A 27,816-nucleotide genomic window follows, 5' to 3' on the forward strand; every position below is an offset into this window, starting at 1 on the left:
GTTTTTTTTTAAACAGCGTAACTTTGCCAACACTGTTGTCACATAAATTTGGACAGAATGGTCCACAGGTCCGTTCTCATTCCCGACCCACCAGTGGATGCCAGTCCACTACTTTACAGAGGAGGAAAACTCTTTTGTGCAATGCAGCAGACGACTGCTGAGTGCAACTTCTGCCTCCCCATCTCACTCATTTTTTTCCCCCCCTTTCTCCTTGTATTTATTCAGGTGGATGTGGCGGTAATCAATTCTCACTGGGCTCTAAAAAGAGCTTGGTTCATTCTGCAGCTTTCTACTCAAACTAATAAAATGCTTCGTCTTCTGGCTCCGCCTTACAGTCGCCCTTTGGTTACCTCAAGTTTAAAGATTTTCTGGAGAGACAGAAGCAAAAAAAAAAAAAGAAAACAAAAGAAAAACCTCTCAAAGTAAATAAATTGACTTGAGGTTTTTATATCACCAATTCTTTTTATTATAAATATGTAAGTTTTAAACAGGCAAAAAAAAAAAAAACGAAGATGAAAGACGACGGCTGTTTTTAGAGGCTAAATTTGAAACATATGCAGCCATTACAACCCATTTCAGAGCCTTAAAACCTTCTATTCCCATTTGTGCAGCTCTCAGACGGCTCACTCAGGCCTTATCCAGAGGAGCCGATAAGCCCCAGCTGCCCATTAGAAACCAGAGCTGGCTAAGCATGAAACATTTAGTGTTTCTTCAGAGATAAGAAGGGAGAATCTGAATGCAAGAGACTAAAGAAAAGGGCATTTAAGCTGCGTCGCTTGGTAAGTGCAGAAGGTGAATACATCGCTCTTTGCTCTGATGTTGTTTAGTAACTATTTAGGCAGCTTTTTCAAAACACCTGCAACAATAAAACCACTGAAATCTAAAGTGAACAAGTTAAATGGTAATTTCCTTATTGTAAAACCTCCATGATGTTAAAGCTGTGCTGCTTTTAGGGCAGCAGGACACATTTAAAAAAAAATAATTAGCATGGGTTTAAAACAAGAAAAGCGTAGCTTTTATTGGAAATCCTTCAGTAAACAGGGTGCCATTCCATTTGCTTACAAAGAAGGACCATAGTGTGAAACTAATAGATCAATCAGTTTTTATAGTGTTCTGTGTTTACCGAGTTCGCAAGCACAGACTTGCAGCACTGAAAAGGTATTTCAATTTATTGACAGAGCATCAAGCTAAGAGAAAAAAATAATTTCAGTGCCGTCACAGACTACAACTGTGAGGGTCCAGACCCTCTGTACACAGAACAAAAGGCTGGTTTTTACCAAGCTGGTTTTTTGCTATCCGGGCAATAAGTCCAGACTCATGTGAGCAGAGCATCCTTTTTGTATTTGCTGGCTTGAGGTAAAATTTAGTCGCAATTCTTTCATAAAGGTTGTCATGTCAACGGGGTTTTCCACCCGAGTGGTGGACCTCAGCAAAACTAGATAGATTTATACTGAAATTAAATTACAAGAAGTGGGACCTGTTATGTCAATTAAGTAACACCTGAAGGAAACTGGTTACAATAGACTTTTAGGGGTACTTAATAAAAGGGGGGCACGCCACTTGCAAGTTAGACTTTTCAGATTTTTATTCATAAAACAGTAAATTGTCTTCAGTGTTTAATATCACAACAGTTCAAGAGGTGCGAGTTATTTTGCAAGATATTTTAGATTTGTCCTGGCTCTGCCTACACTCACACGTTCAATCTGTCAGATTAACCCCACAAAGCAATCCCAAGCACACAGTTTCAGTGGATCATAAAAAGAAAATAAGTACAAGTTATTTACGAAAACCAACAGATAACCCTCAAATCTTTTCGTCAAATGGCCGACCATCTGCCTCAACCGTCTGGAGAGGACAGAAAATACACCCTGCAAAAACAATTATATAAAATTATCATGCCAAGCTAGAACTAAGAGTTTGCTGCAACAGACAGAAGTCTTGGCTTAGACAAGGTCTGGGGCTTGGCCAAAGAGACCAATGACAATCTGAACGAGAAGATGTAAATTCATCCCCCTGACAGCCAATATCCATGTTTTAGACTTTTCTCTGCTTAAACTCACAGATTTAAGGGAAAGGTATAAAATATGGGTGGGGAACATAATGAGCACTAACAAATAAAGACTCAGAGAAACCTTTTTGTAATATGACCAGTCTAGTTTGTCAAGGGGGAAAACTCCAATGTATGTAGATAAACCATCTTGATGGACTGCAGTTCCTCAATGTCAGAATGCACCAAAACAAAATCAATCATCTACTGGCATGAATGACAAATATGATGCAATGATGTGGCTGTGGGAAAAAAAAGGAGCCTTGTCTGCAATTCACTAACATGCCCATAATGAGACTCTGGATAAGAGAAGGAGATTGAGGGATGCATAGTATGAATGAGCTTTAGAAGAAGAAAGGAAAAGAGCACAAGTGATACAGTAGAAGAACAAGACACACACTGGACTGATTGATTAAACAAAGGGTGTTCATTAGAGAGAAACTAGGTGAAGGCTGTGTGTTAAAAGATCAGTGTGTGCGCCTCAGTGTGTCCAAGTGCTGCAGAATGGCCTGCAGCTAAAAGACAGATAAAGACAGAGCTGCAGGATAAAGATATACACACAAATACTCCACATGTGAATGAAGGAGGTGTGGCTGTGGAGCAGCTGCTATATTTAGCTTATTGGGGGAACACTGGGATGGCACATTGCTGCTCTCCAGCTGCTACTCACAATCTAAACCACTGCAGCAGAAAGTTGACGTGCCATTATTTTACTGCAGCTTAAACAACGAGAGAATTAGATTCCAGCCAGAAAACACACATCGTTACTTCCACACGGTGGGAACACGCACTGTATGCATTGTACCGTATGTCGTTGGAGCTGTATATGGACGAGCTGCTTCTGCTCAGCCAGGCAAAGGTTGACAGGGACTCAAGTTTATTAGATGCAGAGGGAAATGTTATTTTCTGCTGGAGGCATTTCAAATATCTGCAGTTGGACTCAAAGTAAGAGAAAGAACATTGTGTTGAAAAGTAAAGACAACAAATGAACAATTCGGCTCTAAGGTCCACTGCAAGCTTGCATCTTAAATTGCCCATTACACCTGCATGACACATTTGTGCAGCAATTTGAAATCATAATTTACATAAATATGGTAATTTTCACAAATTGTGCTAGAAATTCAGAAGCAAAAATAAAATCAGTATTTGAAACATCACAAGGAGGTTAGATGAATATAAAAAGTAAGGTTATTTTAAATGTGTTGAGTGTTACTTTTTGCCATCACAAAATAATATATTAAATGAGCATATTAAATCAATACACGTCCAAGTTAAGATAAGCATTTTAAATTTCTAACTACTCTACTACCAAAACATCCAGATTTTAAATCTTTGCTAGGCCTGCACAATATATTGCAAACATACCATTAGTGTCATATTGCATATGCATATTGTGAAAAACTGACCTAATTACTCTTTAGATCTGTACCATTTAATTGTTTAATTATATATAAAAAGGTTTTAGAAGGTAAAAAGATCATAAGGTTTTAAAGTCATTCGAAACTACAATTGCTTCAATGCCAGAACAGGAGAAACTTTTCAATAAAACCTTATTGTTGAGATGAAAATAAGAAATTTGACTTTGTTTATTCAGTATCTGGGAACAGCTTTTGTATTATTATTTTGCCATGAATACAAAGCAGAAAGACATCACCAATGTTTTATGTATTATGGCAAGCTATCACAGCGTTCACCCATTTCATATATATTTATTAATTTATCATATCATACGAGCACCGTCTAGTATTAATTTTTCCAATGTTGGTCCCTTATTCAACAATATAACTAAGAAGTTCCAAAGCTTTATTATTGTGCCATCTTTCAGGAATATTTTGTGAACTTTTACATAATGATTGGCTTTGACTTAGTGTTTCCACACACCAGTCAACCTTAATGAAGAGGAGTTTAAAGATGAAATAACTGTGTGGGCTCTAAATAAATATCATTATCTTCCGAGAGTGATATTTACTGTGAAACTGTGTCATCTGGAGTTCATTTAGAAAATATCTCCCCTCAGTTGAAGTCTAGACCGATGCCAGTCATTCCTCATTCCTACCCTTTTGGTGAAATCCATTGCTCTGAGGATGGAAAGGTTCAGCGTTTCCAATGAGGCCAGAACTCCTTCATAGTCTCCCATGTGCTTGGCAAAGTAGTCTGTTTTGCACATACAAACATTTACAAAAGCATTTAGAGGAACACACCACTTGTCAGGGGCAATTTTAAGGAATGAATTTTAATTGAAAAGTTTGTTTTAAATATGAGAATTTGCAGATTACTTACCACAGAGTTCCTTCGTGTCTACATTACTACGACAGCAAGCAGGAAGGTGAGGGAAAACGGGAAGAAAGGAAAGGATAAAGAAGAGCAGGGTCAGAAACAAAGGAAGGTTTTTAGCATGCAGTCTTACCAAGATCTATAGAAAATAAAGAGCAGGAGAGGAAGGAGAGAAATTCAAGAATGTCCTGATGGTAGACTGAGATATACAGTCATAACCCAGCTCAATTGATGGAAACAGATTTGCTGCTGCAAACTAGAATTTCTCTGAGTGATAGGAGGAGGACGGTATGGCAAGTCATCCTGCATAAGAATTGCCGTCTTAGTCCTGAATATCTCCAGTTAAATTTGGGCTGAATGAGCTGCAAACCTCTAGCATCAATACAAAATCCAGAGTCATTCATCCATTCATCAATTATCTTACACGGTCATCCCTAGTGGGGCTGCCCGGGGCGCTGGTGCCTACCTCCAGCGGTCAACAGCACAGAGGCAGGGTTTCACCCTGGACAGGTCATTCCAGAAAAATGCAATTTTTAGACTCCATGAAAAGGTTAAATTATTATTGAAATTGAGAATTTCACATTTTCTCGTAGTTCAGACTGAGTAAAAGATCAATCTTTTTTGCACACCCACTACAGTATAATTGACTACGTGGTTTAGCGAGATCCTTGGATTAATGTCATCTGGGACAATCCCAGTGAAGTCAAAAGGAGAATTAAACTTCTTTTATTTAAAAAAGATGCAAGCATCATAGCAACATAGTTTCTTTAAGGGGTCAATGCTGGGCCCAGCTAGTAGCTGATGACCAAGTGTCATCAGCAGCTATTTTTAGCATTATTTAGTTTCACTTTTCATTGATCAAAAAAAAGAAAAACAATCTGTAAATTACTGCACTGCAAAAGTATTAAAACATCAAATCAGCATCAGAATATCAGAAGAAGGCTGTCTCTTATCTTCTTTCAGTTTATTCTTATATCAGCAGTCACAGATTTGAAATGGGCCTTACATTTTAGCCGGTAAGATTCCCAGAAAAGTTTGAAATTATTTACACTTTGTCAAGGCAATCAGTCATGTTCTAATGTGATGTCAACTTTTTCAGGACTCCTTTAATGTAGAAACAAATATTATACAGATATAGAAAACAGAACAAATGTTGAAAAAACAAAATTATTTCAGACAAATAGCAGAATGATTCAGTGGCATTTAAAAGAGACCCAAAACTAACTTACCTGAGATTTATGACATTAAAGCTTCATTATGTGCAAGAAAACTACAGGCATACAGACAGATGTGCAATAAAGATCTGAGGGTAGAAAGGACTGGAGGCAGGAGTGAGTGACACATGGAGAAGAAGAGGAGGATGAGGATACCGGGAATGCAGTGTCGGACAGAGTGACAGCAGAATGAAAGGATGACAGAAACAGAGACAGGCAGCTCTGAGAATGGATTGAAAAGGTGATCAAGTTGAAGGGTGGTGGGAGGAAAACGAGTTCGGTGCGAGCATCGCTCAGTCTCTGCCTGCTTTGTCCCCCTTCCTCCATCCATCAACTTCCTGCTTCAAACGGGAAACAAATCCCCATTTCTGCTTCCACTCAGCTCAATCAATAACCTTATCTGTAGCTACATGACACTACTTTCGAACTTCTCAACCCTGCATCCACTGTGGCGAGAAGGCTTATGAAGTGAGACCATCTCCACGAGGCTAGATGACCAACATCCATAGGTGATGGCAGCAATCACATGGTCCACTTACTGCGCAGATTTAAAGATGGATAAAATCTGTCAGAAGGCCAAGCCTGCAGCAGGATTTATAAACGGGACCAGCTTCAACCCTCCAACAACGCTAACAGGTCAGCTTTTGTTCTGCTTGGTTTCTTTTTATTCAAAGCTCTGCAGGATCTTGAGCTTGTGTAAATTAACAGTCAGGCTTCTGATTATTCAGATCTCACTGTGTCAGCACACCTCTCCTGACTGCAGGATGGATGAGCTGATTATAAAGGGTCAATGAACTGATTTAATGAGAGTCAATTAAATCAAAAAATGTACAAGGCAGGTTAATGTGTTGGAGGATGGAATAATGAAGGCAAAGAAGACAGAGAGAGAAAAGAAAGGCGAGGAGGAAACTGGATCGCTGACGTTTTTACAGCTCAACATATGAAAACTATAAAATACCAGAGGGACTTAAAATTTCAGCAAATGTGTTGAACATATGGCAATCTCCAAAACGCTAAGGTTGATTGAACTGAAATGATAGAGACACGTTTCAACTCTAATATTTCTCCTACATTGTAGTGAAGGAATTTTGGCCCCCTGTGTCTTTCATATCACGGTTTCAGTTGTTCTTCACAGCATCTCAATTCAGTTCAGTTCAATTTATTAATTTAGCACCATTTCACAACAAATGGCATCTCGAGGCACTTTACAAAAGGTTGTTTCAATTCAATTACACACACACATTCCAACTGATCCCAGTCATCAAACGGTGTGTCAATCTCAGATTATTATTCAGATTAGTTAAAGTCCAGCGGATTGCATCGAGTCATTGACTTGCAGCATTCACTCCTCCGGGATGAGCTCATAGTGACAGTAGACAATCGCCTGCGCTTAGTCATCAACTTTACAGCAGTCCCTCATAGTGAGCAAGCATCTAGCAACAGTGGAGAGGAAAACCTCTCATTTAACAGGAAGAAACCTCCAGCAGAACTGAAACCTGGCTCAGTACGTGCAATTAGTCTCAAACAGGTTGAGATCTGGGCTTTGGGCCATTGCAACACATTGGTTCTTTTCTTTCCGGTTCTTTTCTTTTCTAGGCTTTTTGTTGTTTACTTGGTGCTGTTTTAGGGATCATTGTCCTGTGGATGACCAAGTTTGACACCAAGTTTCAATATCTGATAGAGACTCCAGGAAGCCCAAATTATTAGGCACACTTCACTGTGCTGTAAAGCTGAACTGAAATGTTCGATTCAATATTATCTCTTATCTTAGCTAAACATCGCATTTACCAAAAATACGTACTTTGATTATTACATAGCTCATAAGATAAGCTATGCCATTGCTCCAGAACTTTTGTTATTCACTCTGACACAGTTTTGAAAACCAAACTTGTTCTGTCACAAACCCTTCCGAAAGAAGTCATACTTTACTTTTTCAGATTTTTCAGTCATGAACTTTAACATCTGACAGGCTCACAAAGCCCTGTTGAGTCAAACATGGAACTTGTGAGCTTTTCTCCAATTTATTTGAGCATTGTGCAGTATGACATTGAGGTAAATTTATCTGTTTGGGCAGAGGGTCTTTACTAGTTTTCACATGTAAAAAAAAAAGGCCTTATAAACCTCTCCATATTTATTGGCAGCAATATAACTTCTGATGTCTAAACACCTTGGTACTGTGTTAATACACACTGCTAGAGCTAGAGCAGCAAAATGCCAAAACGACTGTTATTTTAACAATTAAAACATCCTTTTGGACTAAACGAAACAAGATGTTAGTTGCACCTTTAACACACAAGTAAATGCTGTGCAGACAAGATGGGTCTTTGATGTTATGATGAAAGGGAGTTTAATGTGTTTGATTTAAAGAAAATGATACTTTCATTAAAAATAATGGAAGCTGTGCACACCGACCCATGTGGTTCCAGTTTTAGACTCGTAATGCTAAAACTGATAAACAAATCTGGGACTGAGCATTGCTCATTTAGTCATGTTTTTATTTCTGCCAAATAACCTCAGAAAAATTAGAAATATTTATTTTTGCACCACATGAAACCTGGTTTTAATTCAAATGTGTAAAGACATATTGGATAACTTTCTAACTAGAATTATGTTCAGATTATTATTATTATTTTATTTTTTTTTTTCATTTTACTCTACATCCTTACCCTCACCCACTTCCCCCAGCTCCTTAAACACGCAACTCAAACGGCAAACTGAAGCTGCAGAGCAGAAAAACAACTTTGTGCACATATACCCTTTGGTTTCAAAATTGCCTATACGTGGTTATCAACACGCAAAGTCATGGTGCAGGGAGCACACAAACATGCACACATTTCTAAATGTTCTGTATGTGGCATCACTTCATGCAGCCATGCGTGGTTCATGTATGCACGCTAACCTGGTGTTATCCGAGTCGATGGTGTGAAACAGTTTCTCCAGCTCCTCCTCGTTCAACGTGCCGTCAGAGAAGAAAGCCTGGAACTCATCCAGAGACAGCTTCCCATCATCTGCAGGAGAAACAGAAAACAAAATCGCTTTTAAATTGTCTGGAGAAAAAAAAAGATCATGCAGATCTAATAGTTGTTATGTTACAGCCTTATTCCAAATTCTATTGAATTACAATCTTTCCTCAAAATTCTACACACAAATACCCCGTTATGATGATGTGGAGAAAGGTTTTTGAATGTTTAGCAAATTTATTCAAAACAGTAAACCAAAAAAAATAAAATAAAATAAGAAAAAAATCACATTTACATATTCATTGAAGCTCAAATTTGAACAGTTTCCACAGATCATCCTTGAGATGTTTTTATGGCTTTTATGGAGTCCATTTGTTGTACAGTCAGTTGATTAGACTTAATTTGGAAATGCACACAACTGTCTAGTTTGCTGAGTTTGCCAAACGGTACCTGAAGGACTCTCAGACCAGGAGAAATAAGATTCTCTGGTCTTGGTAGTTGAAATAACTACAAAAACGTTCATTCTCAGTATTTGCTTGTAACATTTGAGGAAAGAAATTAATTCAAAAATTCTGAATAAGGCTTTAATTACTTTCCAGATGAACTGTACAGTAAAACGTTAACATATTTTCTTGTAGCTTCAGTTTTCTTTCAAGCTTCCCACCGTAGTCAAAAATAGACTTGTGGTTTTTTTTTTCTTATTGGAGGATAAATAATTAAAAAGGTGAAATGGCTGCTGCTTCAGCCTCTGAAAGTGTTGCCGATTTTATTAAGTCCCAGGGTTCATCTCTTTTCTGATCAGCAGGAGAAGCTTTCTCTAGCTGAACATATAAACCAAAATCAATACACTTTTCCATTGACCTGTAGACTGTCAGATATTGATCCGTAACCTGCTGTATTAGTTTCAAGCTGTTTCCAAATTGTGACAAAGAACATTGAAAACTTCCATGTTTCAGCTTTTTTCATACGCATTTTCAAATGTATACTTTTAAAATTTTAAATGTGTTTTAATCTGCAACTAATGTTATGATCATGCATCCTGACGGTCAGTCTGAGCTGCAGTAGGATTGCTCCATCATCTCCTCCAGTCTGCCTCAGCCTGATCGGGAAACATTACTTAATGTCTGATCCCTTCATGCAACATCAGCTGAGGGCAAGTTGCATTATTTCATGAACTTGCCATCTGCTGCTCTGAACTTTCGTAGCTGACTGATTAGCTGAATCTTTCTAAAAAGATTCTTCTTTTTAAGAAGAATCCTTCACCAGTTTTACAATGCTTCAAAAGCAAAACAGCATACGTTATAGTTTAAAACTATTTACATTTTATGGCTGGGAAAGTAGTTCCTGACCTTGCCCGTTAGATAGAAAAGAAAAAGAAAAAAAAAAACAGAGAAGCAGAAAACAAAGATGCAGCAGGAGTGATTTGAAAGTAGTTAATATTGAAAAGGGATTCACAACAGGCCTGTGTGGAACAGTGCTGAATATTGTGTGGTCAAATGCTATAATTTTTATATTTAAACTACTAATGCTTTCCCAAAATTGCAAAGTCTAAATTGATTGTTGTGATAACAAATTAGATTAAAATAATAAAAATAAATGACTATATTTGGCAATAATTGATGTTTCCATTCTTTTTACTGTTCCATTTCATATTTTCATAGTTTTTTTAACCATCTTTTTGTTTAACTTTCTATTTGTTTTTCATTGATAGGAATTAATTTCTACTTTATACAGCTCTATGGATGTGTTGTTTTTGTACTCTTCAATTATGTTCAACTTTAAAAAAAAAAATTAAGAAAAAATATATGCATCTTCCATTTTCTGATTTTCAAGTAATATGATTGTCATTTTTACGGTGAAGATGGAGTAGGACCCAAATGCAGAGCAGAATGAAGCAGCAGGTAGGAGGTGAAGATTTAATTTAAAAAATAAATAAATTAAATAACAACTTAGAAACCGGACGATCACAGGGAGCAACAGGGTAGAAAATGAGACTCCAGCAAGGAGAGAGAGCAGAAAGTGTATAAATGCTAATAGAGTGAATAATGCAACAACAGACTGGGGCTGATTAGCCAACGAGCTGCAGGTCTGAAGGCAGAGCAGAAGCCAGACTGAGGAAACGACGGAGATGTGGAAGCACGGAAGGAGGAGGAGACACAACACTATAAAATCTGAAATAAATTCTAAATGACACTAAATAATAAGCATAAACTAAAATAACCAGACTCAATAGAAACAAGGTGGATATAATAAAAGAAAACGAAACTAAGGAACAGAGAAATACAAATGAACAAAAAATTCTAAACAATTCAGAATCCTGACAGTAATTGAAAATTGAAGGCAGAAATTAAAGATTAAATTTAGTCAGCCCCAGTCCATTAAGTATTTCATAACTTCCTTAACCTGTATCTTATTTAGTTTTTAGGTTTTGGTAGCTATGCAGCATGTCATTATCTACATGTGTCAGCCATACTGTTGGCCTGTCTGTCTCTCCATCATACAAAGCTTGATATCAAATATTAATTTACTCTGCCATCAGAGTGAGTCTATGGTTAAGTATTGTTACTGGGTGCGGCTCTGGGACCGCTGCAGAGCACAGAAAAACCACGAGGCTAAGGGGACTGCAGCTTTTCCAAAGGACAGAGTTCATACATGCTGCTCTTCACGTCTGCCTCCTCTATTCCCTCTGCACTTTTAAAACTTGTTTTCACTGTGATCTTTAGTTTTGGCAAGCAATACCCCTCCAGTTATCTGTTGTTCACGAAAAGCAGTGTAACCTCATTACTATACGCAAAGATATATGCAATAAAAAAAGGACAAATATTCACATTTACCTCTGAGCTAATACTAGAGAAAAGCTGACTCTAGGTCAGTTTTCCTAAAAATAAACTGACTGTAGTGTCAGAGAGGCTCTTTTTGGTCCTTCGAGTGCCTACTTTTCTTCTCTGTCAAAATCACAACTCTCTTCATCTTTCCTCATTCTATTCTTTCATCTTATTACAGATACACACAGCAGAGTATTTCTCAAAAATGTTGCGGCATGCCTAATAAGACTAAAAGAATCAGTGTGCTTGGAGTAACCTTTAAATCACAGAAGGCGTGACTTCTGAAATGTCACTTCTTGGTTCCACAGCATCACTCCTACTGTGACTGTCCAACTGATGTCCACCATGTTTTCACATTCGGAGCCATGAAAAAAAGAAAAACTGGTGTTTAATGCAGCTATGACCCATTTTTGAGCCCCACTTTCCTCTATCAACACACCATGCTAACCTCATTTTACAAAAGCATAACACACTCCTCAATTACATGTCTAACAAAACCTACATCTTCCCTGATTCCTGACCCACTTTTTTTTTTTTTTTTAACCATTTTCAAGCTTTTTTCTTTTTTTTTTCCAAAGCAGCCGTACACAAATGTAATGTGCAACGTCCGTGTTCTCTGTTGGGAGTTTCTCTTTTTGTATTCTCCTAATAGGACAGCCAGGCTTCAAAGGGCTACTGCTGAGCAACATCCATGGATAATTTCTGCAGCTTCCTCTCCTCCATGTCCTGGTGCTGCAGCCAGCATTCACCAAGCAAACCCCTCCATAAATAATGTACAACTCAGATAAGCACTCTGCTCAGAAATCACGCAAGTCACCATCATCAGAGGTGATGCAACAGCATCCTGCCTCCAGCGAATGAGACTCTGCAGACTGGCATCATTTGCTGAAACGATCTTTATTTTATTGTCCAAAAAGGTCCATCAAGGAAATGGCTTTAATGCAAGGGAAAAGGTACTCGCACAAATGTACCATAAAGCAGCAGGGAGGAGACGAGATGCAGTGCAGGCGAAGCTGCAGTCACTGAAGGTCTTTGATTTGAATCTGCTGATTACTTACTTCTCAGCTGCAAAATCGCTGCATGTTTTGATGCTACAATCAATTGTTACCATAAAGATTTCTGTCAAATGTGCTTAATACACAAAGCAATAAGTTACCAGAGCAACTTATTTCTGGTAGCATGAGAGTTTAAGGTGATGCCTGCCATTAAGACAAAGACTAACTTGGAAAAAACAAACAACAACCAAAAAAACCCCCAGTAAGGTCAATTGATGCAGCAGCAAAGAATATATATAAAGTCACTGCTCATATAGAGAAAGGAAGGGTCTTTTTCCTATTTTGGTGAAAAAAAAGCAAATTAAAATATACCTTAAAGCTCTACTCTCCAAAGTAATACTAGTATAATACACCTGCTTTAATATCTGCCTGCTTGGTTTTGCTTTCACAATTATTAAATAGCTTTGGGTTTATAGGGATTTACAGCAACGCTGAAAAATGAGTCATGAACGGATGTAAAAACAAAACGGTCATGCTTAGTGGAGTAATGGCTGATAAATATGGCACACATTTATCAGTATGGTGCCTGATATTCAAGCATTGTCAAATTAGTGATAAGCATTTTGTTTTATTGTCCATATTAATAGTGGGAGTTCCAAACCATTTTTTTTCTGCGTTATGTTAAAGGTAAATTGTTTGGAAAAAACTAATAAAGGAAACCAACATGTAATTTATTTTATTTCATTGCAATGTACCTATAATATATAAATATACATGTGTATAAACAAGTGTTCCTGTTAAAGTTCTTTAATTGGACTGGCTTGAAAGAAGATTTGGGAAACACTGTGGAGTCAAGATGTGATATAGTGATCAACAAAAATCGAAGACGACTAAATATTTTAAATTCAATCTAAGACGTTCCAACAAAACATTAGTTTTAATAGTTTGCAACCAGGTTCATTGCAACATTTTTTGTTTGCTTTTATTTTAATGTACCTCCTGAGAGGTCATTTGTTTTGAGTTGTAAATTAAAGGTGCGACAGTTTAGAAAAATAAAAATATCACAAAATTTGGGCATTTCAATATGTTTGTACACTTCTGAAAACTAGTTGGGCATCGAATTGTGATTGACATGTAATGTTCTTCTGTTTTTGTCTTTTTTACCTGGAAAGGAGACGTTCACTTCTGCATACAACGGGAGAAGTAATTAGTTATAAATGTTTTTTTTTTTTACAAAAATGTCATTGAGATGCTAACATGAATACATGAATGTTAGATTAGGCTTTGAGAAAATCTCAAAATAAACAAAGCACTCAAAGAAAAATGCTTGTAAAGAACATAAAAAGTTGTTAGACTTGCTCATTTTACTTGCATACACCCAACTCAAATCAAACATTGTAATCTGTTCATTCATTGAATCACGTTATGCAAATTGAGACCCTTATTCTTTCTTTCATTTTACCATCAGGTACATAAACACACCACTTGTTTCATCAGGGGTCTTCTGTCTGAAAATGCCCCCAAATTAATCCCACCTAAAAACTTCTTTGTTAAGCCAATCACAGAAAAAGGCAGATCTGCATAAGCTCACATCTGTGGGGGGAGCAGATTTCAGGTTGTGGAAATGCCAGGAACGTACCTCATCATTACAAGGCTGCCTAATGGCACCGCATCAGGCCAGAAGAGGTTCAGGTTTGATTCATCTCTGTAAACATGAGATTATACGCTCTGCAAGAGTAGCTGATTTCATTCTTAATGCAGATTGCACCCTTTTCAGAGGTCAGGAGGTGTTATCCGTTTTCCTGAGGGAAAATTGATCGAAAGAAAGAGAAAGTAAACTTGCTGCCAAGGCTTTTCACCCACAGTGAAATGCTTTTCTTAATCCCAAAGTGCTGTAAAACGATAACCTATTCTTTGGATATACTGACTCTTCACAAGAATGATGTAATTGCTATAAAACTGCTCTGCTACAAAAATCTAATTTTGGTTTAGGGCTTGTGAGTTTTAAAAGAACGGATGTACTGTACTTCCTTGTAGTTACTTGCCTCGCTTTGTCTTTTACATCATTATGTACATCGCTCAACTGATCATTGAGTTGCCATGATCAGTTGTCATGGCAACTTCAGGGGGGAAACTGACCCTGGTTCCAGGCTCAGAAAACAACCATCGGTTCTCCATCTGTCATCAACTAACACATTTGTTGTACTTCTGCTTGTTTCTGAATATCTGGTTCCCTCCACTTGTCTGCCTAAAAATAATTATTTTCTGAAGGGAAATGGGAGGGAAAAGTTGGAACAGTTAGGCTTCTTTTTACATTAGCTGGATTAAAACCCCCCCACTAAAACTGCACTCAGATATAGTTAATCTGGTCCTTGTTGACAAATGAGTTCCTCTGAAGCGCACATTAAATCGCACCGACTCCCCTGACAATCTATTCACAGAAACAGCAGCATGAACAAGGAGAATGGAGAATTTATAATTCATTAGAGGAAAAGAACGGTTGCCATATTTAGAAGTGGCACTGCAGAAAAAAGTGAGTGAAGTAAATTTACGTTGTTTAAGTCATGACACCTGCACAGAAAGCTGTCATGGTTTAGCGAATCAAAATTAAACATTTAGGAATTCAAATCAACATAAACGCAGAACTTTAAGTGAATTAATAAAATAGATATGATTAAAGAGGACAGTATACAAAGCTACTTTCAATTATTGTTTAGAATTTAAGATTTAAATGCATTTAAATGTCCATGTCCTTCCAAGTCTTCTGAACTGGATTGCTTTGATCAAACCAAACTCTGATAACCCAAATTGGTGGGTTATTTGGTGTTCAGTATTGATGTGTAGCAACTTTAATGGCTTCACATAGTAACTCTATTTATATTGAAAATAAATCACACACACAACTTAACTATTTATTATGTGGTGACTTTTAAAGGTTATCGGTTGTACTTGATTTTCTTTAGGGGCATCAGAGTAAAGCTAGATGATTACACACATCACACTTTGTGTGTGCCTTGTTCCTTAGACTTCCTAATTATGTACTGCTTTGTGTTGATTTAGAAAAAAAACATCTTAGTAGAAAAACATTATTTTTAGTTCAAACATGACAAAATGAGAAAGTTTTTTCCAAGGCACTGTAAAGGCAATTTAATGAAATTCTGTCAAGAAGAACTTTCTTAGTTTTTGGGGGTTTTTTAAACAAATTCTTATATTGTTCTGCTTAAGTATTGCAGCTGTTAGAGGACAAAAAAAATGTTTGTGGCAATGTGTGAATTTATCATTCCCATGCATCTGTTCCTTCTGACAGACGAGGAAGTATGGCGCGCTCAGTTCCTGTTAATCCTCAACATCCATCAAAACCACACACTTGAAGTACTGGGAGTTAGTAATGCACACAGGCTTTCATAAACCTACACATTACAACCAGTTAGTTTCTTCTGATGCTGCACTCAGTCAGCCACATCCACATCAATGCAAATGAATTCATCATTACCTGAACACCTGAGCAGGCTGTGCTTGACTGGATCCACAACTTTCATAAGGACAGACATCCGATTAAACATTTAAACACAAGACAAGCCATTCAGGCTCATTGTAGATGGGGGGGAGGGGAACCTCTGGCTCCAGGTAATGTGACAACAGGAGCATAAAGCCTCTACACTTTGGGTCATTAAACTGGGCCATCGACTCTCTAAAGAGGACTGCCAAAAGACAGCTGCATATTCTGCATGAAGAAACCTTGACATTTAATAAATATAACACGTTTAAAAAGAACATTTCTGAAAACTTTGTTAAAGAATAGAATTTTAAATCACCCCTGAAAACACAAGAACAAATTTCTATTTTGTTTTTGGAGGTCAAAAGCTACAATGGTTCTGGACGCCACATGGCTCAGTGGTAAAGCGTGTGGCCCATTTACAGGCTACAGTCCTCAACTCAGTTGTCACTAGTTCGATTTTGATAGAGCAAAAGAGCACAGTGCCTGATATTTTAGACCTTAGCTGAGGTAGATAAGACCAGTCTGATTGACCAATCATCAGTCTCCTAAAATTAGGGACCGATTTATCGGTGCACTTACAAAAAGTGTTGCACAAGAATTAAAAATGGCTTTGAGTATTTTTCTTAGACTCGATACTGAGTTTAAAATTTTAGTTTCATGACAAGTCTACTAGGAAGTCTGCATCACTCAGCAATCATCATCGGCACCCAGGAAGCCCCGGTGGGCCGACAGACACAAAACACCATGCTAGAGCAGCTATATGCCCCACACAGAGGTAAGTTATCACTGAAGCACAGGTCAAGCCTATAACCGGCTTCCTGTGATGGTCATACAAATCCCCAAAAGCGAAACTGCCCCAGCACCAAGCAGGAGAAACCTCTGCAGAGCTCCCAACATGCTGGGCAGGCAGGAGCTCAGTGTGGTACCTGGAAGAAATAAGGGAGGGAAGGCACATTACCAACCCACCTGGTTAGCTAGCCCCCTGGAGGTCAAGAAGGAGGGATTCCCATAAGAGCCCAGTTTAGTTTTGGAGCCAACAGCCGACTTGACACACCCCCAGAACCCATAGGCAGCCAGACAGGAACCCAGCACCCTGGGACATGGTCCGAGCACCTACACAAACAACAGCACACCACAGGGGCCGGCCCCCCGCCAACATCTTCCTCCTGGAACTGAGTAAATAAGCCATGGCATGTAAATTGTGACTTTTTCGAGGCGCTAGATATTCCAAGACCCAATTGGTTGTACACTAGAATGGCTTCCGTAAAGAACATTTTATAAATCCTACATGAAACTTATGCTAAGATCATTTGCATGTGTCAATCTACACTGGTTTTTGACAAATGAGGCCTATTGTGCCCTAAATTGTTTTATTTATAGCATCACTGCTCTGTTTCTTAATAATAATTTTTTAAAAAGCAAAAGGATGTGTGCAATAATTTGTCTTAATGAGAAGGATACGATTCTGTCTGCATGTCAATGCTGACAGATGGATCCCTGTTGGGAGCAAGTCGCTCTGTGTCTGTCTGCATGAAGAGATGAGCCACAGTAAATGTTCATCAGCCACCCTTATCCATTTTCTGTCTCAGTGGAGAGTGGAATGATGTGTAATTATCATCAATCTGCTCCCTGAACATAATAATATTATTAGAGGAGTGTGGCTGCTCACAATACAATACAAGTAAAGATGATGTGTATCTGTAAAGTTCAGGAGTGACTGTGAGGCTCTATCCTAATGGTGAGTAATCCTCTCTGATGGCAGATAATGGAGGCACCTGTGAGGACGATCTATGCACCAGATCCCAGCATCATCGGCGGCCTCCCTCTGCTTCAATCAGTCCTTTGTGGTTGATTTCTATGTTATAGTTTCTGTTCCTGCAACTTTACCCAGTGATATATTTATAATGTCCACAACTCATTTTTGCAAGATGATGGTGTTTAGAGGAAGTTGATGGAGCATTGTGGACATTAAACATTATTCTTTTTCCCATTTTGTGTCAGTGGTCTGTTTTTAATATCAATACCCTGAAGCCTCAGCAGCCTGATAAGCATTTCGGATATGATGACCAATTTGCTTGGAGTGAGTAATTGAAGTCAATTGTTTTGATACAATCAAATGGTGTTCCTGAGATAACTTTGATTTACTAACTTTCATTATAAGTTAAATTTGACAGAAGTGAATTGGAACGTATGAAACTAAATTTGAGCCTGTTTCCATGACTGGACTCATATACTTCTGTATATGAATGTGATCCGTTTGTCTTTTAAAGTGTCTTGAGATGACATCAGGCCAAGCTACAACCTCATACTTTTTATGTTTATGAGAGGAGGATAGGAATAATCCTACGTTTATTTTCAGTGCAGAGGCCAAACTTACACAGAGTCATAGCTCTGTTGAAATGACTTTAAGGGATTCTACATAAGTAAAATTTATTCAACAATTGTCGGCATCCTCTCAAGTGATAATTTTATCCTCAGTAAAGAGAGGCAGCACTGAATGCAAGTGTGGAACCTGATCTGTGTTTGGACGGTTTTCATTTAGTTGAGAAAGCTCAACTAAATGAAATATTATCCCAAATATCAGCTTCAACTTGCATGTTAGTTCCAATGAAAAACCAAACTGAATTCATTCACAAATAATTAATTAAAGAACTTCAAAGTTTTTCTTAATTGAATTTGAAAAGACACCACCTGTTTTGCTAAAAAGAGAAACAAGAATAGGTATCCTATAGGGCAGGCAACCAGAGAATCAAACCTCATCAAATGTTTGGAGGTAAAAAAAAAAAGTTTTCTAGTCCTTAAAGTGAGTTTTGGGTTTGCCTAAGGCTCTGCTCCAACAGAAAACCATAAAGGAAGCTTTTCTGGAGGCCTTTTAATCAAATTCCAAATAATCTCACTATGTTTCTTCCTCTCAAATGACAAACCTCTTCACCTCTTCTCTAAGGTAAAGCCCAGACCATCCAATTCTCATTTCAGACTCTTTTATCCTGAACCTGGCACATTCAGTCAGCTCTCATAACTACAGCTGAGGTTTAGGATGCAGATGCATCATTAAATTCAGAGCTTAGCGTTTCACAGTCCTTCTTCACTACCAAATAGCAGCGTAAAGCCCTTACAGCTCCAGGCAAGACCCGATCAATCTTTCCGTCTCCTGCTCCATCCAATGTACTCAAATTAGAAGAAATCTGTTTAGCTTGGTAAATACAATTATCCAGTTCTGTTGTCTCTTGGGGCTGAATGAAAGCCAATAAACCAGATTATAAATTACAAGGTTAGGTTTTATGTACAATGAGTTGCTTTCAAGATGCAGCCTGGATAAAGCCTTGATTTCAACTTTTCACTTCCTTGGATTCTGATTTAGATAAAATGGGTTTTGTTTAGACTTAATAAACCAGCTAAAAACAATAAGCTCTCCTCTCAAAATGGGGACACTGTGTACATTAAGACACAAGACAAAGTTAGTCTTAGACTTCTTTGGCTTTTAACAAGTTGGTAAATTAACTTCCCAAATAATTAAACACCTAACCTACACAGGTCTTTTAAGTAAATTAAGATTCAGATAATAGAAGGTATGTTTGACCTTAACAACTAGATTTTAATATTAACTCTCTAAATCAGACCAGAGTTACTGTTTTCCATTCAGTCTTTAGTAGATTATTAACTGAGAAATTAATCTTTATTCTAAAACTACTTGACCAGTTGCTTTTCCAGATATCCTAATGTCCTTTGACATTCAGGTACACATAACTATAACAAAATATTTGTTTAAAATATGAAAACTATTTTTCTTGACAGCCCAAAACATTAGGAAAGCACTGACTTTATCAAATTTCATTTTAAATAAAGACATTATCTAAAGTCCTAAAGTCTGACGGTGAGTTCAGCAGTACATAAAAAAAGGAATGATTCTAGTTCCCTGTGCATACATCTCTGAGTCATGTTTTTATGCACACATGAAAACATTTTAAATATTGCCTGAAGTTACGGCTGTGATGTTTGCATGCAATTGCTTTATGTTACACTGACCGTTATAAAATAGAACTCATTTATCATACAAAGCCTGTGTAGATCTCACTGAAATAAAGAATATTAAACCATAAATCAATACTGCTGCTCTAAAGCTTTTAGGGGTATTCTTGTTATACTTTTTAAGACCCTCTAAAGGTTTTTCAACTCTTGAACTGCTGCAAGTTTTCAAAAAGACTTAAACACCTCCGTGATTTGCAAAGATTTTTTTTAAGTTTTAAAATGGACTAGATCCAACTTTACACCTCTGTTTGGGTTATTATAGATAAATTCATTCATATGAAATGCCTGCATGCTGCCTGAGATGGATTGGTTCACCTGGCTGAGAGTGCACTGACCTCACAGGAAGTCATGTTTTTCTCAAGCTGGTTTTACGATGTTAAATATTACGAGCTGTATAAGGAATTTAGACTCCTCTGTGGAAACACACACAACCAACGGCGAAAAGTGGGAGTTTGCCAAGCCATGTATGATGGATTTTGATTCAAAACATGTTTTATTTTCCCCCACAAAGGTGCGTTTTACAAATCCAGACGCATTTTAATGTGGCATAACTTTAGCTTGTAACAATTTTGAACTACTACAAAATGTACTAAAGCAGTTTTTTCCACAGAATCTCACATAACTGCGACTGACTGCAAACAAAGCTACAACAGAAACAAAAATCATCTATGCATGTTGGGGAAGTAACTTCTGTCGGTCAACAGGGTTTTTGAAAAACACCTTTGTGAGTGGTAAAGTAGGAGTGTCTGTTTATTGGCAACAGATGCTGTTCTAGATGCCATCTGCCGGGTGGGCATCAAATGTAACTCGACAGGAAAAATCAGTGAAGTGTGTCAGAAATACAGAAGCAGCTGAGATGTGGGAGCAGAGGTGAGGCTGCACGTGTGAAGGGGAACAATGAGGGAAAACACTATTTAAATATGAGGCAATTGGCTCTGTTGGATGCACAGGAGATTATCTTATAACACTCAGAAGATCCTCTGTTTTGACAAGAAACACTTCATCAGCCACTCAGATTTGTTCTGACATACAATACCCTTGCAAAACAAAAAGCAAAAAAAAACAATAAACCCCCATGAACATTTTCATATTTGTTCAAATGACACAAAGAATTAGAATTTTATGTAACAAACCAACAAAGAGTAATGCATATTTGTGAAGTGAAGAAAAAATAATGGACGGTTTCCAATTCTCTTTATAGAAAAGAATCTGTACTGCACCTCTACTCAATCCCATCTACACAGCTGCCTCTAAATAAAATCCAGTGGAACCCAGTGAATTAAGAAGTAACCTAAATAGTTAATACACTCCACCTGTGCAAGACATAATCTCACCATTAGCACCTTAGAGATTTTATTAGCAAACAAACAACTTTGTTAATTATCAAGGAACACAGCAGCAAATTAGAGGTAAAGTTGTAGAGAAGTTAAAAGCAGGGTTACGTTATAAAACAATGTCTCAAGCTTTGAACATCTAATAAAGCATCATTAACTGAAAACAGAAACAGGATGACAACAACAGCTAACCTACTATGGTGATTTAGGCAGGCAAGGAGAGAAATCTTAAGAGAAGAGGCCAATGGTAACTGGATGAGCTGTAAAGGTTCACAGCTCAGGTTGTAAAATGCATCAGCAGAATCACTATTAGTCACGCAATAAGAAGGAAAGGCATTAGACGTCATATGAAGAATTTGAAACAAACCAATCAGGGGACAAAGCAATGTGGCAGTGTGCAATGTGCTCCTGTCGATTAAATGCCTGTTTATGTGGATATAAAATAACACACACATCTTGTTTGTTTTGTCTGAATGTTTACGTCATTTGATCATTTGTTATTTGTCGTTTTGTTGATTTCTCTGCCTGTTTCTGTTTTTAACTCCTGCAAAGGACTTTGTGCTGCACTTGCCTGAAGAAAAAATAAAAGTTCTCTCCCAGTGGAAGAAAAAAAAAACCCATCAGCATCAATACAGTCCTCATAGACTCTGAGTTGAAGCAAACTAAGCTACTCTGACACAAAAGGTGATATCTGTTAGACTAGAACAAACCAATGAACCAACAGTCCCTTCACTGAGCTCAGCTGGAAGGCGACACCTGAGTGGAAACTAGAAACTGAGGGAAACAGCTGCACAGGAATGCTTCTGGGGGTTGAGGGGGGTACTTTAGGGAGGTTAACTTTGGTGTCATGGCAACAGCAGGTCATAAAGCCTCATGGGAGGAGAACGGAGGTATGCTGTAACCAGGGGCAACTGAGATGTTACTGGGGTTGCTGTATTCCTGATACGAGAAGCAGGTTTGGTGCCTTATTACAGAACATGTCTGGATTCCCCCCTTGACCACTCCGTTGGTAAAATGCAACTAGAAAAGCTGACAAAACGTCTGGTTATGAAATGCATGTCTGAATGCAAGTGAATAACATGCTTTACCTTAGCAACAAATTCAGAGAAGTCCAACAGCTGAAAGGAAAGTGGTCAATAAACAGAGACTAAATAACTAAGAGACCTTTAAAGCAAGTTATTATGCAGATGACACATCAATTCAGACACACCCAGCAAGGCCACTGTGTTAATTATACGGCACATAAATGTCATGCCTTAAGTGCCCCTGTTGCTTTAAAGCTCACAGCAGAAGACCCCGACTCTTCCAATAAAGCACACAGAGAGCATGAACAGACAAACCAGAGTGCATAGCACAGATTCAGCAGATTCATCCGCTGCTCATTAAACACAGAAGCAAGTTGAGCAACAGCAGCTACCGACTGGTTTCTTCCCAATATAAAGTAGAGCTCAGAGGAGCTCTACTTTATATTTTGTTCAAAATGAGAGTCAACTCCGCGTGTCGTCTTGTGGAGCTGCGTTTGCGCAAGTGAAAGTCTGCAACCTTCTAAAAGTTTCCAAACCAACATGCTCCTAATGAAAACTACCACCACCAATTATTAAATCATGAATTAACAGATTGACCTCAAATTTTGGAAAGCTGATTTCTATTTCACAGTAAGCAACCAGAATGACTGCTGCCGGACCTGTAGAGTCATGGAAACTCTTAAATATAACCTATTTGACAGCATGAAGTAGGCTAAAAGATATGAAAAAGCAGCCAAAACAAAAAATCTGAAAGAATTTGAGAACAAATCAAACAGAGTCTTCAAGAGTCTGGAAAGGGTCACAAAGACATTTATAATGTCATATAATATATATGTGATTCCCAATATATTGTGATTTAAAACAGCATTTCAGACAAAAAAAATCTCATACAGACAGTGCAACACTATGGGTTATAATCCAGGGTTGCTTTGTTTCTTCAGGAAGGAAACATGAATTCAGCCTTTTAGTAGGAAATCCTGAAGAAACGTGGATCTGGAGAACACCAGCAAGTTCACCTCTAAGGGCTATTTAATGTCTCATTCATTCAAAGGACAGTGAAAAGAAACTTCCATAACTTCTCTTTTGACCAATGATTCAATGACCAGAGCAGGGCGGGTGAAGATGCAAGGTATTCCACAGTCTTTATGAAATGCCTCTAGGTTTTCACTGTGATCTTGGAACATTGAGGAGAAACTGGCTGGTTGAAAGGTGTGTGGATGCTGAGGAAACCACATAGCTAGGAGGAGTTAGTTTAGTCCTTGAGGGCTGCTTCTGAACCATTTACAAAAACTTCAAGGATGATTCATTTAGCCATATAAAGAATGAGAATATTCTACAAGAGCAGTCATATAAGCATGACTAACCTTCTCAAGAGCCTTAAATGAGAGTTAAAGCTCTGATTTAGCATTTAGTCATAGTTGGAAAAGGCTTGACTTGATGACAGCACTTATGTTTATCCAACTGAAGAACTATCCAGATAAACTCCCAATTTCCTCACTACAGAATAGAAAATTATCTGCACTAATTTTTTAATAGTATTTGATTTGTTACCACATCTATCAGTTAATAAATCTCACTGGTTGTCAAACTTGTTAGATATTGTCAAGATCCAAGTATGAATGTCATTATTTAGTAGAAAATACATTCCTGGTTCACTGTTATCTGCTGTGGTTCATATGAGCAGTTCAAGAATTGTTTTCCACAACTCTTTTGATTAGGTCCTGATTAAACAAAGATCAATGTGATCAACAATACTCTAAATGTGTTCATATTTATAAAGAAATTAATGCAAAGATGCTAAATACCACTAACATCTTTGTGGTATTTAAAGATGTTAGTGTGGTAACATCTGGTAGTTTTCCTGCCACAACTCATGTGGCAGGAAAACTACCATAACTCATGCATCTAGCACAGTTTGAGGACTATGGATTAACAAAAGAACTCAATTAAATTATTATTAGATGGCATTTGACTTTTGAGTGTGGTATTCTTTACCATGCCTAGGATGGACCAACGCCCACAAAAGGTACCTAAACGAAGAAACAAACTGGTTGCCCTTATTGTTGATTGAGTGTTAAAATGTTGTTCTACCATTTGGATGCTAACTAAACAGATCTCTGAGCAGTCAAGGGACTGTAAACTATCAGGGTCCATTTTCCGTCTTGAACTAACTCATTGTGTCGAGTCATGATTCAGCCCCACCGGTGGACAAAAAACTTTAATAAGTCCAGCTAGATAAAAATAGAAAAACAACAAAAATCTATTTATGACTAGGAATCTGTTCAATTCCCCATCTTTTTGTTTAATAAATGCAAAACTTCATAATACTTTTCACTCAGTGCTCCCCTCATCAACTAAGCCTCGGGTACACATAAACACCCACATAATAAACGGCAGCCTGCAGAATAACTCGGCGTAATCTGTCCGGGGCACAACGCCGCCCTGATCTCATCACTGCTTGTTTGTTCAGTTTCTCAAGAGGGTTTCAAGAGAGCATGTGCGTGTGAGGGGGCGAGCTGGTTGAAAAGGTCACATCAGCGAATCGATGATTGCCTCTCATATTTCCAGCAATAAAGCAAAGAATCTGATTGGACTGATTAAAGTGCTTTGTTCATGATTGCTTGTTAATACTCAATTTTTTGGGGGGCTTTTAATGTTTTTTTTTCTCTGGCCCAAAATTTGTTCAGCAGCAGTTTCTAGTACAAGTACTTGAAAAATGTTTTATAAAAATGAGGGAAAATTTAAAAGAAAGTGATAAACGGCAGTTTTTATAAACAAAAAGAAGTAGCTTTTCAGATTCTGACAATTTAAGTTTGCTTAAAATTAAAGGGCTACTGTAGACGAGCTGTTCTCTTCACTTATTTTTCTGTCATAGTGAGGAGAAAAACTTAAACAGACTTTTAGGTACAGAAAGGTACAGCAAGCTGAGAGAAGAAGAGAGAACCGACAAGTCCAAATGGACTCCATTCCCACAGGCAGCTCAGATATATTTCTTCACAAATATCAATACCAACCTTTTCCACCTCACAAGTAAAAAGCTGGCACATTTCAACTTCGTGTGCAGCAGGGCTAACAGGCGTACTTCCTAGTTTTTTTTAGCAGCTACCTGCAAACCCAAAGAAACGGTTGAAACAAAGCAAGCCAGAATTCACCTTTTTCAATTTTTTTATGGTGTGTCTGACCCCAGCACAGTAAAGGGCAGAAAACACCAGGTGAGAAAAAATGTCTTCAAAGAGCGTCTTAACGTTCGGCCTTTGATCCAAATCCAGAAGACAGGGACACCAATCCTCCTCTATTTGCCTGCTGTCATGGTCTCTTACATAACCTGTTCAGAAACCTTATTCCACCCTCAGCATCTCCATCACACTGTCCTGCACCACATTTAAAACTTTTTTTAGATCAAATAAAGTTAAGATGTTGACCTTTTAATCATAGTTTATATTTAAATTAGGTCAGCCTGACTTTTCTCAACATAATGTTCTCATATTCACGAGTTCCTACACGGTCAATGACAACCTCCATATCTGATACCTATTCTCATCTTCTTTTTGATGTTTTAATGACAATTATCACAATGGCCTCGACCTGACAGGCCATTTCTTTAAATAATAAAGAAGTAGCAGAGCTAACATTGCAGAAGTATCTTTGTTTTATCGGCACAAGCAGAAAATTCTGGAGTAGGCAACACCAGAAATACTAGACGATACTGAATGCAATTAACTCTCTTAATTCTGCAGTAGCGCCAGTAGTTTTATTTAGAGCAAATTTTTTAGACTTTCCTCCTTGTGACTCTGACAGAGCTTTTTTGTCGTTCAGCTCATCTGTCTCCCTTGCCTCTCTGGGACTTGTTAGCAGCACTGTACTATGATTAAAGACTGCGAGTAATTAGATACACATGCCACCAATCTGACTGACGACCAGCAGAACTGCCAGCAGACAAAGCTAATGTTCCAGTAGGTGAATAGTCACAGTAAAATTACTCAAAATGAAGTTGAACTCTCAACATGTTATGCAGATATCTCATTTTGACAATCACTCCAAGCATTTCAACTGACCCTTTCAAGGTAATTCAGAGTCTTGACTCTTAAGCATGAAAACACATACTACTTTTATATAACTGTATTTCCAGGCTGTAAGTCACTCTGGAATATCAGTGAAAAAATGTCATGAAGAAGAAACATAGTCACATTTATTTTGAAATTATCAAATGTGACAGAGATGATTGCAATGCATGAAACGATTACACAAAAAGGCTGCAAAGTAATTTATATTAATCTCCTTGACAACTACCTGGGCATGGAGACTTCACTGCATCCCTCACAAACCTCTCCTGGCACCACATTTTTTATGAACCCATATGTGGAATCGTTCCTCCAACTCTGGCCATCTTGCTTTTAGCCAACTTTCCTTGTAGATGCAGACAGCAATCTTTACTCTTTTGCTCATGTCTATCAATATTAACATATAGTGCAACAGTAAAATAAAATTGTCATAAAAAGAAAAAAAAACATATACAAGTTGTACATATAAGCCAGAAAACTATGAAAAAAGCGTGACAACTTTGCCCTGGCAAATGGGAAGAATAAAAACAATTATATGACATACCTCCAAACTGAAAGTTTGCCTTAAAATGAAAGGTGCACAGCAGTAAGGGATTTGCTTATCCTCGTGTCCCAATCAAACTACTTCCAAACAGCCAGAACTCAAAACTCAGTCAGCACTTTTCCAGAGCCATTAGTCCAAAGGTTTATGAGAAGCAGACGAACTGCCAAACTGAGGGACCAGCTGGCTGATACCGAGTGCATCTGTTAGGAAAGCTCACACACAGCTTTACAAGCTTGTTAATTACTTCCTGTTAGCTACAATCATGGTTCATTTTAAAAATGAATGTTTTGGCTTTTTAGAAGAAAACCATTTTTGACAACAATCTAAACAAGAAATATAATTAGTGACAACGTGTGTCTAGCAAATTTTTAACTACTTCTGAAAAATATCTAGAGCTCTTATCCATCCAGCCTTGTTATGTCGTTGTTCTGTTGAATAAACCAAACACATGATACCCATCAGCAGTCTGCTCCGCCTTCACCTTTACAGCACCGGTCACCCTGCCTTTCCTCACTGTTCACTCAAATTTTTGCTTCCCTCCACTTGGTGAATTTACACTCTTGCCTCTTCAAATACTGCAGAGACTGTTGCATCACTGCAGCTTCCTTTGCTTGAGTCTCTTCGCCTCTGTGACTATTTTCGTCTGTTTGAAGGTTATCATTGTGCCTACAGTCACACCCACATTCTGTTGGGTGCTGCATTCATTTCGGCTACTTTATAAGTCTTCTGGTTAGAATTGTTTTTATAGAATAACAGTTTTTGATAGCTTCGCTCTAAACCACAGAAGAATAAAAACTTCCAACATTGCTAAGAAGCTAACTGATGATTGTATGTTACGTTTACTGTCATTCAAACTAAATCAAACATATCAACTTAAAGCCTTTTCTGACAAAAAGGGAGACTAGTTGCAGTAAACATAGCCTGTTTATTAGAAAAGAAATTAAGTTTGTTTATTTCCTTGTTGTGTTCACCTCATCATCATATGGTTTACTTTAGAGAAAACAACATA

At 37.8% G+C, this 27,816-nt stretch overlaps 1 protein-coding gene across 2 annotated transcripts in view; it reads right to left on the reverse strand.

Annotated features, from left to right (window-relative positions):
- The window catches only part of necab2 (N-terminal EF-hand calcium binding protein 2), a 103,405-nt gene that overhangs the window by 64,516 nt on the left and 11,073 nt on the right, over positions 1 to 27,816 (reverse strand). For both annotated transcript variants that reach the window (XM_044123612.1, XM_044123611.1), the window contains exons 3-5: positions 8,435 to 8,543; positions 4,328 to 4,353; positions 4,104 to 4,201 (exon numbers count right to left, since the gene is read on the reverse strand). In XM_044123612.1, coding sequence (XP_043979547.1) covers positions 4,104 to 4,201; positions 4,328 to 4,353; positions 8,435 to 8,543 — 233 coding nt within the window. The remainder of the gene's footprint in view (positions 1 to 4,103; positions 4,202 to 4,327; positions 4,354 to 8,434; positions 8,544 to 27,816) is intronic.

This window comes from Gambusia affinis, linkage group LG08, assembly GCF_019740435.1.
Source record: "Gambusia affinis linkage group LG08, SWU_Gaff_1.0, whole genome shotgun sequence".
Classification (NCBI taxonomy): Eukaryota; Metazoa; Chordata; class Actinopteri; order Cyprinodontiformes; family Poeciliidae; genus Gambusia; species Gambusia affinis.